This window comes from Lates calcarifer, linkage group LG19 (genome assembly GCF_001640805.2).
Source record: "Lates calcarifer isolate ASB-BC8 linkage group LG19, TLL_Latcal_v3, whole genome shotgun sequence".
Taxonomy (NCBI): domain Eukaryota; kingdom Metazoa; phylum Chordata; class Actinopteri; family Centropomidae; genus Lates; species Lates calcarifer.
Window position 1 is genome coordinate 13,985,396 of NC_066851.1, and position 18,858 is coordinate 14,004,253.

Sequence of the window (18,858 nt, forward strand, 5' to 3'; positions counted from 1 at the left end):
CTTCCCCCACAAGTCAAAATGCCTGCAGTGAAAATCACCTGCTATGAGGACTGAACCATGAATACATATGACATTATTATGTGTTCCTTTGAAATTTGAAATATAAACTTTTACCTAGGATTTTTCATGCAGATCTTATATTTGTAGTGGAGTATTTTTACATTGCTGTATTGGTAATTTTCCTCAAGTGAGGGATCTGAATACCTCTGCCACCACTAGTGCTGAACATTGGCACCACACACTGTACTTCACTTCCCAATCGCCCTGCTTAAGTATCCCAGTTGGACAGCTATACATACTGATGACGACCACCGTGATAACAGTGTTGATTTTGACGGTGGGGAGGATCAGCAGTGACCGTTTCAAACACTACTCTCGAGGCTCTGTCCGGTAGCAGCCAATGGGCGTGGGGGGCGGACAGGCGCCGCTGGGAGTTGTCTACCTCCCAGTAATCCGATTGGGCTGCCTTAAAAAGGCCAAACACGCTTCTTCTTTTCTACTTCGAGCCCCCGCCTCCTCCGGCGGCACAGAAATAGAAAGGTTTGGCAGAAAGAGCGCCTCTTGTTAGTGAGAGTGAGGACACATCAGCAAAAAACATAAATCTGCCACAGTTTGAGCCAGGTTTCAAACTCCGGGGTCCGAGAGATTATCACCAGCCGCAGGAGACCGCTTCCTTCCGTTTGCTCAGCATCAGCAACGTTCGAAACCACACAAAAAGAGGGTACCAGCTTGGCTGAACACCAAGCCGGGGTCTGTAAATAACCAAGCTTAGACAGATTCTGAAAACAAAGTGGCCGCTAAGGGCTAGTGAATTGACCTGCATCTGTCTGCCGTCGAGTTAGCTTGACAAGTTTCAGCAGTTGAAAGAGTTTTTGAGGGAATGGCATTGGACTTCGCTGCGGGCTGCGTAGGAGGTAAGTAGTTAGCCACGTTAGCAGACAGGTTAACAAGTTGGAGCCAACGGCTAGCATTAGCATTAGCAACCTCCTGTATTTTTCCATTAAGTATAGCTGTAGTGATTGATGAGAAACAGTAGAAACGAACGAAAATGTCAGGTTAAAGAGTCAAACTTCGAGCTTTAGCGGGGTCTATTTCTCTGTAAAGGTACGTGTAAATTCCCGGATGTAAAACAAAGTTTATGTTACATTCCATACCTATAACTCATACACAGGGAGTGGTGTTTATGTTCTCCATTGACGAAAAGTATCGTGCGTGAAAAGGAAAGTTTTGTTTTGTGTCTAAGCTAAAAGTATCAGGATTTGGCATCATCTTGTTTTCCTGATAACTATCTGACAGTCTCCCTCATCCTGCATTGTAAAATAATAAACCCTCACCATTCCACAGGAGGGACTGGCCCTTTAGAGAAAAGGCCCACCAAAAGTTAACTGAGTTCATGTCTTCCTGTTTGAATGGAGGGTACAGCCACTGTTTCCAGTGAAGCCCTTTTCCAAAACCGTTGGGAATGTTGTCAGCTGTTTTGTCTTTGCCCAAGGCCAGGTCTTCCCTAACCTTAATACGCCAAGGACCCCAGATATTGTCACTTTGGCTCTTGTGTGACTTAAGTCCAGGGAGCTCTATTGTTTTTACTGTTACATGGTTAAATTTTCTTTTTAATTAAGCAGAGCCTCATTTAACAAGGTGAGGACTCTCTGAACGTCAGATCTGGGACTCAGTGCATTACACTGATAATTGCAGTATATACAAATATATTTTCTGAGGGCTACTCTGGATTCAGTCTAACACTGCCATAGACTGTTTTTTATTCACTGACTCATACAATCCAAAGCTTTTCCCAAAGCACATCCAAGTAGGAACGGAAGAGGTGTGTATAATTGGTAATCTTTAGGTGCAGATTTGCTGTTATGAACATCCATGTGATAGCAGTACACAAAGCACCACATAGTTATTTGATTCAAAAAGCTCTTTGTGTTTTACAAACCACAACCCAAAAACCTGCAAGTGCACACTGTGCACAAATGCCTAGTATCTGTGGTTAATCAGTTAAAGTCTACAGAGGCCTGTGTACGCAGGTTGTCAGGTCATGGACAAGATTACAGATATGTGATTGTTTAAACTATTTAACAAACAAAAAATATATAATTTCTATCAAAATCTGCAATATTGATATTAATATACTGTTGTTTACAATGTAGTATAAGTGTATTATATTTGAGGATGAGATACCTGTTATTATTCTCAGCTAATAAGTCCTAAATAAAGCCTGGTCAGAAGTTGCTGTTGTATAATGGATTTTCAGCTTCTTAGCATGAGTCAAGGTCAGCGCACCGTCAAGCTTTCGTCACTGGGTACAGTGCAGTGACCAGCTGATTGGTCTCACGATGGGTGGGCTGTCTGCTGTTGCAAGATTAGCCACTTGATTATAAACCAGTCTCCTTCCAAAAATCAAATCAGCACTTGTGTCACTGTTTCAAAATATGAGTATAAATCCTGTTTTCTCTTTTCCAGGTGCTGCTGGTGTTTTGGTCGGACATCCATTTGACACCGTGAAGGTGGGTGTCCGTTCCATCCTCTTCACTATTTACTCGTGTTAGGCAATGGCATGATTCAGTACTGTGCTGTTAAAATGTTGTAAGTCAGACCACTCTGTTGGCAGCCTGAATTTGCATCCAGATAACCTTAAGTTACACAGTCAGCCTACAACAGGAATGCCATAATTGAGCAAGAGGAATGGCTAACTGAATACTCTAGGGATAATTTTTTACTACCAGCTTTTTAATTGTTAAATGTGCACTCAGTTCCCACAGATTTCAGTGAAATTGTCATTCATTTTGCTGAATAACCGTGTTACTCCCTAATTCAATACAGTCATCGTTTTCATCTTTACTGCAAAGTCAAAAGAAGTATTGTAGTCACTAAAGTTAGTAAATTTGTCTATGCAGTACTTCTTTAGCCTAAAGCAGTAAGATTTTCTTCACAGCTTTCACTTTTTTTCACTCACTTGATTTGTTTAAAAAGGCAAGGAAGTGTAGTGTACAATTGTGTGAATGTGCAGCATCCACTTTAGAGGCAGAGATAGTGAATGGTTTGGTTGTGGCTCTTGTGTACTTTGCTTTCAATGTCATTTCTCCCTGAGCTGGTGTCTGTTTGGGCGCCGGGGGAGGCTGTCTTTAACAGCAACAGTGTCACTGTGTTGTAGATGAGAGAGAGAAATAAACAACCTCTCCACGGAAATGTGACCTAGTAAGTATGGTCAAGGTCTTTCTTTCTCTCACCCAATGTCCTGTCTTGAGATATAGAAAATATAAAGCACAGACGACATTTTGTTTTTTTACATTTTTAAATACAACTTTATTCTCGGTTAATATTTTTTTCTTCCTCATGTTTACAATCCCTTAAGCATCCTTCTTTATACCCTGAAAAAAACTATTTCCAAACACTGTTGCCTGTTTGTTTCCCTTTTTAAAAAAAATGCATTACAATGTGGTTTGTAGTTATTGTGGTCCTCTCTGGCCTCATTACTCCTTCATACAACTCAAACGTTAGGGCTGTCGTCCACAGGTGCGGCTTCAAGTTCAAAATGTGGACAAACCTCTGTACCGCGGGACCTTTCACTGCTTCCAGTCAATCATACGCCAGGAGTCGGTAAGCTCATCTTAATATTTTACCTCTTAACAATCAAATGATTCTTAGATTGCGTTTAAAACTGTGTGGCTTAGCTTTCACCATGTGCTTGCTACTGTGCCAAATGTGGAGAACGGTTATGGTATCATCAGCTCAGTATCAGCCAGCATGTTCCTAACATGGGGTGAAAGGAGGAGGTGGTGCCAGGGTCAGTGAGGACCTTACTTCTACGTGGGCTAAATAAAGATTAGGACACTGTGCCATTTGAGCTGAGTGGAGTATGTCTGGTCTTAGTGAATTTCTCACGGAGGCATGAGATTGCATTCCTCCCACAGTACAATATTAAAATGTTAAATTGTTTTCAGCTCAGTTTGAAAGTTTGATGATAGTTTTTGTGGACTAAAAGGGATCAACAGGCTAAAGCATTTGACTGTACACGTTTTTTGTCTTCGCAGTATCGGTGTGGTTATATAATTGTCAGCATTCCGCCGATGCCTCTGTGATCGCTTCAGGGCTTTAAAACTTGACATGTTAAATGCTGTTTGATTGATAACTTTGGGCACCTCGCTTCCTGTCCAGTGTGATGTATCGTACACAAAAACTTTCAGCTTATTTTAGAAAAGTGGGTCCTAATCCATCTTGGCCTTTCATGTAATGTTGCACTAATGACTTAACGCTTAATGTTTTATTAAAAGGTGCTATGTAACTTTTTGCTATCGCTACATAGCCGATGCTAGCATTAACTGCTTTACTTACCCAGAGCTTCAGCCAATACTGCGTGTACAGGACAAAAGAAGTTAGAATACATTACACACTCTGGGCAGCGCTACTTCCTCATCCTCTTAGGTAGAATCAAAACAAAGAGAAAAAATACAGAGGGGACAGAGTGAATATAGTAATTGTAGGGACTCATCTGATTAGCATCCATCTGTAACTATAGAACTGTAGTTGCTACAACTTTAAGTGTAATTTGAGGGTACTCTGAGGCACAAATTATTGATAAAATTGAAGTGCACATACTTGGTATATTCAAAAGTATCAGTCTAAACTTTACCTTTGTTACCTGAAGGGCTCTGCAGAGGTGTTTATGTTATTCTGTGGTGTTCCCTCAATGGTCCCAGTAATATGTATTTGTGTCTGTAGGCGCTCGGCCTGTACAAAGGCATCGGCTCTCCAATGATGGGGCTGACCTTCATCAATGCTATAGTTTTTGGCGTCCAGGGCAATGCCATGCGCAAGCTTGGCCGTGACACACCGCTCAACCAGTTCCTGGCTGGAGCCTCTGCTGGAGCCATTCAGTGTGTCATCTGCTGTCCCATGGAGCTGGCCAAGACGCGCATGCAGATGCAAGGGACTGGAGAGAAGAAGTCTAAGAGGAAGATGTATAAGAACTCCCTGGACTGTCTGGTGAGAATCTACAACAAGGAGGGCATCCGAGGTATCAACCGCGGCATGGTGACCACCCTGCTGCGTGAGACACCTGGTTTCGGCGTGTACTTTCTCGCGTATGACATGTTGACACGCTCCCTGGGCTGCGAGCCAGAAGACCCGTACATGATCCCCAAGCTGTTATTTGCCGGTGGAATGTCGGGCATCGCTTCCTGGATCTCCACCTACCCAGTGGACGTGATCAAGTCGCGTCTGCAGGCGGACGGGGTCGGCGGTGTCAACCAGTACAACGGCATTATTGACTGCGTCAGACAGAGCTTGAAGAAGGAGGGGTGGAGGGTGTTCACACGTGGGCTCACGTCCACTCTGCTCCGTGCATTTCCAGTGAACGCTACCACATTTGCCACTGTGACTCTATTTTTAATGTACATGCGCGAGGGAGAAGAGTGTAGCATTCAGGACCCTGAGCCACAGTCCGTCCAGCTGCAGCCTCTGCAGCCACAGACACAGCCGACCAGCATGTAAGCAGCTGTGTCGCAGCGAGCATCACTAGAGTCGTCAGCAAATCTGTTTGGTATAGATGGAATTTGCAGCGTCTTGCAGGTCTGTGATCTGTCAACTGGTATCCATGATAACAAAGGTGAACTGACCCTAGGTAAGCATTTGTCCACTGAGCTTCAGCCAAGTGACCACGTAGTATTTAAGTAATATATATTTTAAGATAAAATCTGCACTTGTAAATATGGTCTCTTTTTAAACGTCCTTGGTTTTATACACATGTTGTTGAGTTTAAAATAATTTAGGAAACTTGACAGTTACAAGAGTTATGGTTACAGATGTCCCTAAAATTTTGATTAATAGAAACACTTTGATGCTGCGTTCAGGTCACAATGAGTTATACCTGGAATTAATTTTAACAACTGGTCTACACTGTTAACAACATGCCTGAACTTGTAGAGTAATCACTCATAGTGATCGATTACCTAAAACATTTGGGCAGGCTGTTGAAAATGAATGCATTTGTACTGTTCCTAACTGCAAACTCCAATCAATGAAATTAATATAATTTAAATATTTAATTTATTAATTTTAAGCGGTTGACCAATCTGTAATATTCTCTCCACTGTGTCCAGGTCAAATGACCCCCTTACTGTGGCTCTCCATGTGAACACAGCATTTCAGCATTGTGTAGCAATGGTTACAAGTACAAAGAGAGCCTTATACATATACATGTACATTTATGTAGATATGGTTGTATTCATTTTTCTGAAGTTACACATGTGTACGTAGTTTAACTTTCTTATGAAAAGTTGTAGGAATTTAATCCACATTGTGACTGCTGCCTGACATTTTAATCAAGTATTAGGTTACAGCTGTTCTTTTTACTTCAGTACTTAATGATCAACCTTAGATTCTGAAATTTATATTGATACTGAAAATATTACAGGCTCAGATAGTAACTCATTGCATTAGGACATTAACATAGTTAAGAAGAGGTCAGATACAGATTAATCACGCAGAATAATTTCTACTTATTACACAATTACTGTGCAAAAAGAGATCTGATACTGTTTGTAATCTTGTTGTTTTGGACATTGTACAGTGTCCAAAGAAAAAGCACCTTATGATGTGATCTTCAGCATACGGTTACATTTTTAGCAATCAGATTTTTTACTTTACACTCAATAGATTTTAGATTTTGTATTTACAATGCAAGAATCTGTTATAGTGTGGAACAAAAACAACGGTTTGTTTAAAAAGTGGGCTTTGTAAAATCCATAATGTATTTTTAAACCTCCCTCTCTCTGTCATTTTATACGACGCACATTGTTTAGCAGGCTCCATGTTCTCCATAAGGAGGCGCTGTCAGACCTGTCTTGTACACACTACCTGCCCCAGAGAGCCAGAGAAAGTAATCGCTCCTGCAGTTTCAACACTGAGCTGCAAATTTTCTGTCCTTGATCCAGCTGCATATTTTGTTTTTCTTTAAGACAGAACAGTTGTGCTACCTGTTAGAGAAATAATTAAACCTCACCTCAACTACAAATTAAATTCAGCTTGTGGCTTAAAACACCTGATATGAACATACAGAAGCTGTTACTTTCCCTGCTCCTCTTCACGTCTTCATCTGCAGTTTGTAAACTGCTGCTGCTTTTAACTTTTCTTACCAGTGATTGGCAAAGTTAAGACTGAGGCTGCAGGGTCAGAAGTGCAGGTCTGAAACTGCTTTGGAGTTGCCCAAAGACACGATAATGTACATGCTGTGAATTTGGTGTTTTGTGTTCTCATGTCATCCTTTTAATTATGAAGGTGTGAAATTTCCCTTGGCTTTAGATTTACCTTAATTAGATTCTGTTTTTCTGTTTTCAGGACTTCAGTTCTGTTTTGTATATATGCTAGGTTTGACTGACTTTATTGGTGGATGTTACGTGATTTCTGATATCTTTGCAAAACTGCTGCTTTCATTATCTGTTGTTGCCTTTATGTTCTGTGCTTGTCTACTTGTACATTATCTTGTATGAAAGCAGCATGCCCACTCTGTAGTTCTTTATGAGAATGGTGAAATAAAAGCCACTGTTTTCTCGTGGTCTGAAAGACATGGTTTGAGATTTAAATACTTACTGTTAACACCACGAGTCAGACCTCCCACAACCCTAAACAGGAGAAACAGAGAATGAATACATGGAGTTTGCAACATGCCCTCATCTACACATTCCATAAAAAAAAAGGGAAAGACTGACCTCTAGTGGTTACATGTGGGAATTACAGGTTTTACTTGCATTTTGTGTTTGACTCATATCTTTCAAGCACAAAAACACTGAACTATCATGGACAAAAAAATTGTTTATTAAAGAAATGTGACATTTTTCTTTTTTGTGTGTACAGCTGTAAACAAATGTATCCATTATTGTAACAAAAACAATAAGTTATTCAAGTGTTAATCAAATATCGATTGAGTTCTTATGATCTGACAAGATTACTGCCAGAACAAGTTTGAAAGGAAACACTGCTCACCCAAATGATTAAACATGTAGTATACCCTATATGGAAACCCACTGTATTACATAACATTCATGTGACGTTGAGTAGGGTCCCCCTCAACTTGTGCAAAAAGGCTGATCCAATATCCTGAGGCTCTGCTCTCATTGTGATACGACGTCAGATAGAGCAATTACTGTACATAGCAGAGTAACTGCTGCCTTCTGGTCCCTGGTTAGACTGAAAACAAAGAAGCAAAGATATTTTGGTAAAAAGGAAAGATATAAAGTATTAAGTGGAGAAACAGGAAGAAGGAAATGCATGGGATAGTGGTAGAGATGGATTTCAGCTTGTGGAATTCCTACAGTGTTGTCTCCCCCCCTGGGGGGCTAACTGGTTTTTCCTGCTTTTGATGTGTTCATGAGGAAGGAGTCACAGGAGTAACGCAAGAAGCGGTAGATCTCCTCAGCTCTGGATTGACTCATACAACCTCCATTCTGTATGGATTCAATGGAGCTGCAGGAGGAAAACAAGAAAATAAAAGATTAAAATGTGAGAAGAGCAGAAAGACAGTATCATGTTCTTATTTTGCCTATGACATATTTACACACACACACACTTTCTTTTACCTGTTTATTAGTTGGCCAATTGACCTGAAGTTGTGGCTCATGTTGAGAGCATGGACATAGTTGATAGAAGGCAGGCTCAAGAACAGCTGCAGGGCCTGCTGCCTGTGCTGCCCTTTGACCTCCACCGGTACGCTGATACCCTGACCTTTACGCTGCTCCAGGCGTGCCAGGTCCGCCAGTAAACTGGCACTCTCTTCGGCACCATCGCTCCACAGCAAGCGAACCCCGGTGTGCACCAGCCCCGCTAACGTGCTGTCATAGTAACGCGTTCGCTGAAATGGACGTGACGTCTCACCTGAGACAGTGTTGTGACGGTTGTTATAAAGATAAAGACACAAACATAATCTCACACAATTAATCAAACTGTCTTAACCTTACTTATTTAATTAATTTAACTTTAACTTTATTTAAAGCAATAGTTTGTCATTTTGGGAAATAGACTCAGATACCACTCACTTATCTGTTTGATCAGAAGCTACAGCTGGAGCCAGAAGCTAGTTAGTTTAGTTTAGCACAAACAGGGCCGGGCAAATCTGCCCTTCAGCACCTCTACAGCTCACTAACACCAAATGAATACACCGACTGACCTGGCTTGGTTCGGTCCTTCTCCACAATCAGACAAACTCGCTCAAACAATCCCTGCAAGCTGCTCACTCTCTCAGCCAATCGCTTCCGGTTCTGCATCGTGGCCAGATCTGACTGGCTGTGCCTCTCCACTGCCATGCGGTTGCTGACGATGAAGTAGCTGCTGTCCAGTGAGCAGACGTGGACGGTGGCGGCGTGGCGCTGACGCAGGCTGGTCATCAACTCCACCCCGGTGCTGATGCAGCGACTGTCCACCAGAATGCAGACAGACCCGGGTGGAGCCGTGGACTCGCGGACTGACACATCCTGACCAGTGGTCCTCTGGGGCTGAGGCACTGAGGAGGTGGCGAGGGCTGCCTGGACAAAGGAAATCACATGTCAAAAGACTTTTTTTTAGGGAGCAAGTTCTAGAGATAATGTATCCACTCTGAAATAGATACTTTCACACATACCATATGACCCTATGGACAGTGTGTGTATACATTTCATCTTATTAGCTTTTACCTGGGGTTGATTCTCGGAGGATAACACAGATTCCACAAAGTCTAGCTCGTCAGAGAGGAGATGTTGATTCTCTAACCTCTGGCGACACCTGCAGGAGAGCACAAACAATGCTCTAGTAGTTGCTAACTGTACGTGTGTGCAGCTGTATCAGGGTTTCTTTACCTCTCATTTTGCTCTTCTTCAGTCACTGAGCTCCTTTGTGCTTTGCTCAACAATGAGACCTTGGACGCAATGGATGTCGACCAGGAGGATGGGGCTTTCTGCTGCTGCTGCTGAGGCCTGCTGGGCTCTAGCTTTGCCGCCTTAGGCCGCATGATGACAGCAACATCCCCTCCTGTTACAAGACTTCTCTCTTTATTAACTTCATTTGTCTCCTCATCACTAGAATCGTTAATGCGTATGACCCGGTTTCGCTTTGTTTTCACCCCAGCTCTCTGCTCTGGTGGAGCTTCAGCCTTGCTCTTAGAGCCGGCTCCGGCTCCTGCTCTGACTTTGTGCAGGAAAACCCGCCGTCTGGTGGCGTACTGCCTCCTGCCGTCCACATATGAGTCCTCAGGCATGAGCTCAACGTCTTCCTCGCTGCTCTCCTCCTCCTCGTCTTCCTCCACCTCACTGCCAACCACAAAACTGTCCTCTGCATATGTTTCATCCATCTCAGGCACCTGGGAATAAAGGTTTGGATTGTTTGAGACTGTAAATTTTTACTTGTGCTGAGTAAAGAAAATCTAGGAATAAATATTCAGTATACCTGGGAAAAGACGTTGATGCTGTGACGGTTTCTGTAAGACATTTTGAACTTGCCCTGGACTGCAGGGCTTCTCACTGACTTCAGGTAGACCCCATGCATCTCTGATTCTGACATAAAGGAGAACAGACAGGAAGCCCAAGTGTAAATGACTCTTTTAACTTCCTTAAATACTTAGTTTAAACACTTAGTTCAGTGAATCCAATTTGAATAATTCACTATGGATGCAGCGAAATCACATTTCTTGCTGCTGTACCATTCAGTCCCTGTGAGAAGTGTGTGTTATCAACCACAAATCCATCAAGAGACTGGTTCTGCTCCTCTCCATCCTCCTCATCTGATGACACGTCTGCACCCTCCTCATCCTCCGACAGCTCCGCTTCTTCATCCAGGAACTGACGCCCTTTTCGACATACGTTGTGCTGACAAAGGAAATGGAATGGAGCAGTAGAAAATATCAAGTTTGACAAATGCTGAAGGTGTCCACGCAACTGACAAGATATTTATAGATATGACATTTCTTTGGTGAAAAATATAGTCTGAAATTTGTTGAGAGAGACAAACAGCAGCAGCTACTTTGAATGAAAGAGACCAGGGCTTAGATTTAAACTTGTAGTGGAGCCAGAAACAGACCGCGTCTCTGTTTGTACCACTCACTGCATGTAGTGATATGTAAACATGAGGAATAAATGATAGGATACAGATTCAGATCACAGCATCCTGCAGAGCCATCTGTTGCTGTACAGACCTTGGCTTTGGCCTGCTGGACTCGTTTCCTCTCGGCTCCCTGCGCTGTGGTTCTGCATGTGAACACACTCTCATTCTGGAAATCATCATCAGAAGCAGCTTCGCCCTCTGTTTCATTAGACTGGAGGACAATGAGGAGAGCAAATTAGTCAAGTGCTGTACACTGTCAATGGATTATGATGCTGCATATTATTAAATTCTAGAAATGCACGGAGTGAAAGAATTGAAATCAAATCAGCTGATGAATGGACTGAACTGTGTGCCATAGTTATGCACTAATGAAGAAACCCTTACAGTATTAAGTGCAGCTGCACGTCTCCTGTTCACAATCAATGGAGAGTCCACGTCACTGGAGATCTTGGACTAGCAGAGACAGAACATGTTAGGGTTCTACATACATACATGCACTGACTGTCTGTATTCATTACTTATGAGCACTGCAAATGATATGATAGAGGTCAATAAAAACAAACTAGATTTGCCCTTATCACATCCAGCAAAGCTGCGCAAGCCATCTACATCTCCTGGATGGACTAATGATTAGTGTCACGTTAACCAAATGAAAAGATAATGTACAACCAGAAGGGAAAACCTGGGGAGTTTAAAAAAAGATTTCTGATGGTTTTCCACAAGTTGATGACATAATACTTATAGTTGTTTCTTTTTGTCTTTCTTCTCTTCACCCTATTCTTTCAATCAAACTAATCCGCAAGGGCTGTTATCTAACTTTTCGTTAATACTTTGTTCTGCTTGTTATGTATTCCTCTTTCTTTGAAAAGGTACACATTCTGAAGAAATGAATGGTCGGACATGAAGGGGATGGATGTGTGTGGGTAATGGGAAGTGGGCTTCCAGGGTGAGAGGTGGTGGTGACAGGGAGGCAGGGAAAGCTGATCTGGCATCTATGTGATTATATTTTTGTACATTGTTTCATTATTAAGCTCACGGGCTGTTATGTTACAAAACCAATAGAGAGAATGTTGAGAAAAATGACTGTTTCTTTTTGTTTATCAAGACATGTTTTGCTCAGACATATCAGGAGCTAAAAATGCTTCTTCACTTCACTTGCAGGCTGGTTGCCATGACAACTGCGTGCACCTTGGAAATGATGGACAGAGGCACCCTGAGCCATCTGAATCAGATACCAACTGTCTTGGCTGCTGTTTTTGCACCATCACATTAGAGGTGAAGTCATGATTATTAGTTGCTGTGTATTTGTACAAAGATTATGACTTAAATGAGCTGCTTTTGTATTCACCTCATTAACCTTTTGAAAAGGTTAAAAGCATACATCAACCAGAACTGTAATTAGTAGTGATTTAACATTTAGTCAGTTGATGGGAAATTAATCTGCAGCAATTTCTTGATCAAAGCTGGCAAGAATTCATTAGTTTCAGCTCCTCAAATGTGAATATCTTATGGTTTTTCTATATTGGTAAACTGAATATCTTAGGTTTTTCAATTGCTGGTCAGATAGGGATTTAAAAACAAAAAGTCTCAGTGATGTCTGGAAAATAAATGATAATTAGCTGTAGTCCTAATATCAACAGGCTTTGCTCACCACTTCTGGGGATGACAAGGGGTTGACCTTGTTCTGGTGTCTTCTTTTAAGGAGCACAACGTCATCTTCACTGTCACTGTTGCACCCCACTAAGAAAAGCGAGACAGAAAAATGCAGGGAGGTTCAAAGTGGATTAGGGAAAAACAAAGTGAGCCAAAATAAGGAAATTTCAAGTTTAGGTCTCATATTTTCTGAAGGGTAAACAAACCTGGATAATGATGAGGGGAGTCAGACACACAAACAGATTCCTGACATGACTTTTTCGCACCTGACCCTCTCTCGGCCTCGGCGGTGCAACCCGCCGGTTGTTTCCGTTTCAAGCTGAAGAGTGAAGGAGGTGTGTTAGGCCCGGCCGGGCGGGGCACCGGCATCCTCCTTACTCCCACTGACATGATTGGAGATGGGAGTGCCCCACATTTGGACATCAAAGGTGAACTCAGAGGAGAGGACATTTCTCTCTTCCTATGCTCTGAATACATTTGTGGTGTAGACAGTTTAGATTCACTGAACTGCGCAGGCGTTCTCTGTCTGGTGAAGCTGTTATAGGGAGTGGAGGAGTTAGAGAGGGCCGGCAAAGACACTGGGGAGTCCGCCTGCTTTTTAGGCTGTGGAGAGGTCAACATGCATGGGGCAGGAGCAGCCTCTACCTCTGCTTCGTCCTCTGAGTCCTCCAGTGAATAGCCAAGGTCAAAGTTGACAGAGAAGTAGTCATGGGATCTGTCAAATGACTCAGCTTTTTGTTGCACATTGGGAGATTGACAGTGAGCTGCAATTACCTTGTCTGTCACCGAATTGTATGTTACAGTTTCACTGGGTGCCGATGTATGCGCATAATGTATTGTAGTGTTACAAGCAGTTGCATTCTGAGTTATCAGCTCAGCATGCGGAGTATGTGTTATGTGATTTGCGTGTGCTACTTGGCCTGTTTGTACTGTGTTTAATCTATGTGTGGTGTCTGCTGTGTGCGTAGTGCTGCATGGGTTCATTGGGTTATGCACTTGTGAAGTGTTAGACGTCTCTTTTGTGCTATTGGAAATATCACCAGCACAAGGGGATGCCCTGGGTGTGACCCCAGGTGTGGAAATGTCTGGGATGGTTATCTGCAGGAAGGCTGTGTCATCCCCAAACAGATCCATGCTCTTGTCCATGTGAGAGCTGCACTGCGAGGCCCTGTTGTCCTCTACACCTCCATCCGTAAAGTCTGGCATTTCATCATTCCTCACATCATCCAGGCTTTCCATATTCTTTCCAGCTTCCTCACCAATCTCTTTGTCCTTACTGGACATTTCGTCATCTGTCTCCTTGCTGTCATCCCTAACCTGATGATCATCCTCTTCATCCCCAAAAACTTCGTCCCAGGTCGGACTCTCGGCAGCTACAGGGACAGGCTGTTGCTCCTGACGAGGCCAATCATTACAGATTTTGGGCTGGTATGAATCCGCCCTGTGGGGGGCATCATCTGCATCGCTTATCATCACTTCATCGTCGTCGTCGTCGTCGTCTACACCCAGGGTGAAGCTGACCTGAAATGGCTCATGAAGCCGCTGAGGAGAGGGAGGAAGTGACGGAGCAGTCATGTCAGCCTCTAAATCTGAAGTCGGTGACACTGGAGATCGGGACAGGAGCTCCGCCACGTTGGCCAGGATGACCTTCAGACTCTCATCTCTTCCTGGGAGGAGTTTAGGAGATGAGAGAGGAAGTGCTGAATCCTGTTTAGGAAGGTAGAACATGGCCTGGACCTCAACATCTTCATCTTCATCAATTTTTGGAATCCGCTGTGAAACGGTGTCCGAGTTTACGGTCTCTGTCGCTGCTCGCTCTGATTCTACGGCATCCTCATTAATAATGACACAGTCATCATCCATGTCAGCCTCTGGACAGTCATTTTTTGAGGGACGAGGACAAATAGCCTCAGGTCCTGGGTGATCTGTGAAGTCATCATAGGGCCCCTCAGTATCATGTTCAGCTGGAGGTCTTTGTTTTGTCACAGCTACCTTGGAAACTAAACTTGTTGTCTGTGTTTTTTCCCTCTCTGCTTCCTCACCATTACATTCCAGATCAGACAGCGCCGAGTGAGATGGTTTGGGTTTGTTGTTAGTAGTTTTAGCACATGTCTTTGTGCTCCTCTGCTTCTTCTGTCCGTTTTTCGAGTTACCAACAGCGTCGGCTTTGTGGAGGTACGGAAGAAGCTCCTGCTCGTAATGACACTCCCCCTGAACACAAACACACACACAGAAGAGGAGTTGTATAAGAAAAGATCCCACACAACAGGAAAACCAAGGTCAGGGAGCTTCTGGTCTTGTTGCCAACCCGTTTTATGACACGTGATATTCAGCGCAGCCAATTCACCAATCAAACTGTAATATAATTAGGAAGGGTCCTGTGAAGAGATGTCACATGGCAGCCGCACATGACCCACATACAACTGATGTAACATTTCTAAAATCCATTTTTGTGAAAAATCAAAGAGGACAGACATGGGAACGTCTTGTCACAATTAGATACTGTTCCCCAGGAGAACAATTTTAAAGGACAACAAAACTATAAATGTATTAAAAAACATCTCTCCATCTCTGTCTCATTGGGTCTTACGCACAGGTGCATACACGTTGTAATCATCCAACACCTGTCATGTGCACAGACCATATGACCTGGAAATGATTCATCGAGAGTGGTATCCTGCCTGGGCCTACAGGGTGCCGTCGAACCTGTGAGCAGCAGGGTGACGATGCCCCACGAAGACAGGAGAGAAAGAAAAAGATGCTCCGTGCACAATGACCAGGAGACGGAGTGCAAAATACTGGTTTCGCCTCGGAAGAGGGCCATAAAACTGAATGAGAGGACAGCTTATGTCCTTTTATTAAATAAAGCGTCACAGTTGATACAGTGGGAATGGTTTACATGGGAACAAATGGCCTCTGGTGTTGTTAAAAATGGGAAACTCTGCATAAAAGCCCTTCTTAGGGTGAGGAAATTTGTCCCAGCTCACATGAAAAAGTATGTGCTTCCTCATTTTATCTGTTATGAAACTGTGCATTGGTGCAGAGGCCAATGCCTTTTGATCTAGATGGAGCTGGTAAGACCCTGCTGTGTCTTGATCTTTACACAACAGGTCACTTAAGTGTAGGGAGTACTGTATGGTGGCACCTGTCAACTGCAAGACCTCTTCAACGCAGTGTGAAAGCACTGACTGTGAAACTGTTGTCACCATTCATTAGACAACTGAAATACATCTTTAAAATCCAACCGTTTTCTGTCTGCCACTAACCTGGTATCTTGATTATTTAACTCTCTATATCCAGACCTTGCTGAAAAAAGTGATAAACTGCCTTCAGCTGGTCCAAACTGCAGCTATAAGCCTTCAAACAGGAACTATGAGAAGAGAACATGTTGCCCTAGTTGTAGTATCCTTTCACTGGCTTCCCATTTCTTTCAGAGTACAATTTAAAATTTTATAAGGACTTATAAGGTGTTATGTATTTCTGACCTAATAAACCCTTACACACAAGGGTGTACATACAATTCTTAAATCCAGATTTGCAACCAAAGCTGACTGTGTATTTGTGGTCATGCCATCACAACCGTAATGAATTAGCTTTCACTATTTTTTTTTTATTATTATTTTTTAGGGAAAAGGATGTTATATTTCAAGATATATTTAAAGAATATAACAACAAAGGCGCTGATTTTTTTTCTCAGACATGTAAGATTTTATGTTTTTTATGAGAGTCTACAGCTATGCTAGTAGCTCTGTGAGGCTGTGCTAACATCAATGCTAACATGCTAACATCAGCATGTTAACATGCTTACAGTGGCAATGCTTACATGGTGATGTTTAGCTAAGTGTACAGTTGACCATGTTCGCCATTTTAGTTTAGCATATTTGTATGCCAAAATTAGCTAATTAACACAAAACACAAAGTATTGCTGAGACTTACGAGAACCTCATTAGAGATGATGATGATGATGATGGCAATACAGGAAAAAAGTTAGGGGGATCACCAACAACAGTAGGATTCATCCTCTGGGGAACATGATTGGCAAACAGATCAAAATAGCCATCATTCTGAGTTACTGAATAATTTATTATTTTGTTTCTTTGTTTCATTTTGAATTTACTTTCAATTCAGTGTGCAGCTGAATTGGCATGAGCAGCAGCTTTGTTATATTGCATACCAGAAAAAATACAGGAAAGATGTCCCTGTTTTCATTATAAGGAATGAACTCAGTGAACTCATTTCATTCTTAATTGGCAGGTTTCTACTTTGAGACTTGGTGCCAGAATTAATGGCAGTGTGTCATCAGCGGTTTTATTGTTCACTCATGTCTTTCACACCTAATAAGCATGCTATTGTGATCCTGATGTTTGTTTGGCAACATGCTTGTGCAAAAACAGCTTCTGAAATGTGTAGCCTGTAGCAGACGCATGTACGAGTGAAGTCAATACTAGGAGTGAGATTCAGCCTTTATAGAGGCTGCAGAACACATATACTGTTTTAACTAAAACATAATTAAACTATGCCACCATTTCACATTAAAACATGATCTACATTATACCTTGATGTTTTAAATAACTCAAACAGAAGAATGATCAACAGCACTGGCACATTTATTTCTCCGCACCTCAGATCACCTCCTTTAATCCTCTAATCAGACAAACAGACCTGGAGGCAAACATTAACGGTCTGCAGACGTCACTCCTGCAGCCAAAGCATGAGAGCTGTAATTAACACTCCAGCACTCAGCAGTTCCCATAGAGGGCTGAATACTTCTCAGAGGTGAGGCTTTCCACTGAAAAATTTAATCTATTCACATTTCTGAACCGTCACTGAATATTACGCAAATACTATCAATGGTGTCTCAACACGGGCTTTTCAGTTGGCTGTGGCTTTTGTTCATATTACAACAAAATCTGACCTAACAGCTATGATATTTTGAAAAGAGAAAAAATGCTGCACTACAGCCCACAACGGGCTTTAGACACCATACTAAGTCAACAAGTCTCATATTATGGCAAATAAGTACAAGACTAAAAGAATTTATGTTCTTAAATTTATTAAGGTGGAGGTGTATATTAAAGTCTAGAAATAATAAAGCAAGATACACATAATTTTTGAGTTAAGAATATTTTATATATTTATGTTTTTATCAGTTTCTTAATTTAAATTTCAATTAAAAATCAATTTTCTCATTACATAAATAAAATGATGTCCCAATCTGTATAATCTGTATGTAACTACTTCTTTTTTGACCAAGTGAATTACTAAAATATTATAGTTTGAATTCTGAAACAGGAATTGTGTTCTCCTCAGATGATCATTATTAAAGACATGGGCCTGTGTTTTTGTCATTCTATTTTAACTAATAATAGCATCACAAAATATAAATAACTTAGATTTAGTTGTAGTCCAGTATTAGTTTGTGTACTTTAACATCTGTCATTGAGTTTTAAGGAGGCGATAGTTTCACAGTTTCTGAATTTATTGCCCTTTTACATTTGTATCACAAACTGTGCATTTAAAAATTCATTTATCCATTTAATGGACAGAAGACATTTTGAGACACAGCAGGGAAAGCACAAGTGTAAATAATAAAATTAACGATGACTGAATTCCACGATGGCTTTCTGGGACAACACATTTGCTTTTTCACCTGTGTGACAAGTTCAAATGTCGATCAAGAAAATTGGCCTTAATTAACAACTGAAATATTTGATAATTACTCAACTGAAACTCCCTGCAGTCAGTCCACAGATCACAGACAAGAATGAAGAAAGGTGAAGTTTGATTGACCAAACCAAAAGTTTCCACAGGCAATTCTACTTGCACGAGAGTGTGTATAAGAGGTTTGTGTTATAGTATCCCTACCATACTGGGTGTTTCTCATTTAGTTAAAACTAAAAGAAGTACCAGACTGTCAGGTACCTCTTTTACAAATAAGAGACATGAGGTGCAGGTTTCCCTGTTATAACATAATCTCATCGATGCCTCCGTACTGCAGTTGTGAAATATTGTAGATGTATTACCCTACATCTGAGAAATAAATCACTATTTTTAGAATAATCCATCTTATACAAATCCTTAAAACTCCTGTATCCCTCAGACACAGCTTTGCTCATGATTGTCCACTTTGCACAA

The 18,858-nt window shown here is 41.8% G+C and overlaps 2 protein-coding genes across 2 annotated transcripts in view; one reads left to right on the forward strand and one right to left on the reverse strand.

Moving 5' to 3' along the window:
• Positions 1-489: 489 nt before the first annotated feature.
• Positions 490-7,570, forward strand: LOC108874913 (mitochondrial basic amino acids transporter). The gene is made up of 4 exons (XM_018663489.2): positions 490-914; positions 2,467-2,510; positions 3,520-3,603; positions 4,726-7,570. The coding sequence occupies exons 1-4, from the start codon at positions 881-883 to the stop codon at positions 5,494-5,496; spliced, it is 933 nt and encodes a 310-aa protein (XP_018519005.1). The 5' UTR covers positions 490-880; the 3' UTR covers positions 5,497-7,570.
• A 227-nt stretch (positions 7,571-7,797) lies between these two features.
• The window catches only part of fancm (FA complementation group M), a 38,910-nt gene continuing 27,849 nt past the window's right edge, over positions 7,798-18,858 (reverse strand). Inside the window, exons 14-24 of the mRNA XM_018663486.2 lie at positions 12,930-14,934; positions 12,722-12,810; positions 11,455-11,523; positions 11,162-11,281; positions 10,670-10,835; positions 10,417-10,523; positions 9,831-10,330; positions 9,669-9,756; positions 9,167-9,521; positions 8,580-8,874; positions 7,798-8,466 (exon numbers count right to left, since the gene is read on the reverse strand). Of these exons, the coding sequence (XP_018519002.1) occupies positions 8,340-8,466; positions 8,580-8,874; positions 9,167-9,521; positions 9,669-9,756; positions 9,831-10,330; positions 10,417-10,523; positions 10,670-10,835; positions 11,162-11,281; positions 11,455-11,523; positions 12,722-12,810; positions 12,930-14,934 (3,921 nt within the window). The 3' untranslated portion in view covers positions 7,798-8,339. The remainder of the gene's footprint in view (positions 8,467-8,579; positions 8,875-9,166; positions 9,522-9,668; positions 9,757-9,830; positions 10,331-10,416; positions 10,524-10,669; positions 10,836-11,161; positions 11,282-11,454; positions 11,524-12,721; positions 12,811-12,929; positions 14,935-18,858) is intronic.

What these genes read in the sequence shown, in the direction of transcription:
- LOC108874913 (XM_018663489.2), top strand. Translation starts at nt 881, where the DNA reads ATGGCATTGGACTTCGCTGCGGGCTGCGTAGGAG. An exon ending in ATCCATTTGACACCGTGAAG is followed by an intron (nt 2,511 to 3,519) that starts GTGGGTGTCCGT and finishes TGTCGTCCACAG; the next exon opens with GTGCGGCTTCAAGTTCAAAA. An exon ending in CAATCATACGCCAGGAGTCG is followed by an intron (nt 3,604 to 4,725) that starts GTAAGCTCATCT and finishes TTGTGTCTGTAG; the next exon opens with GCGCTCGGCCTGTACAAAGG.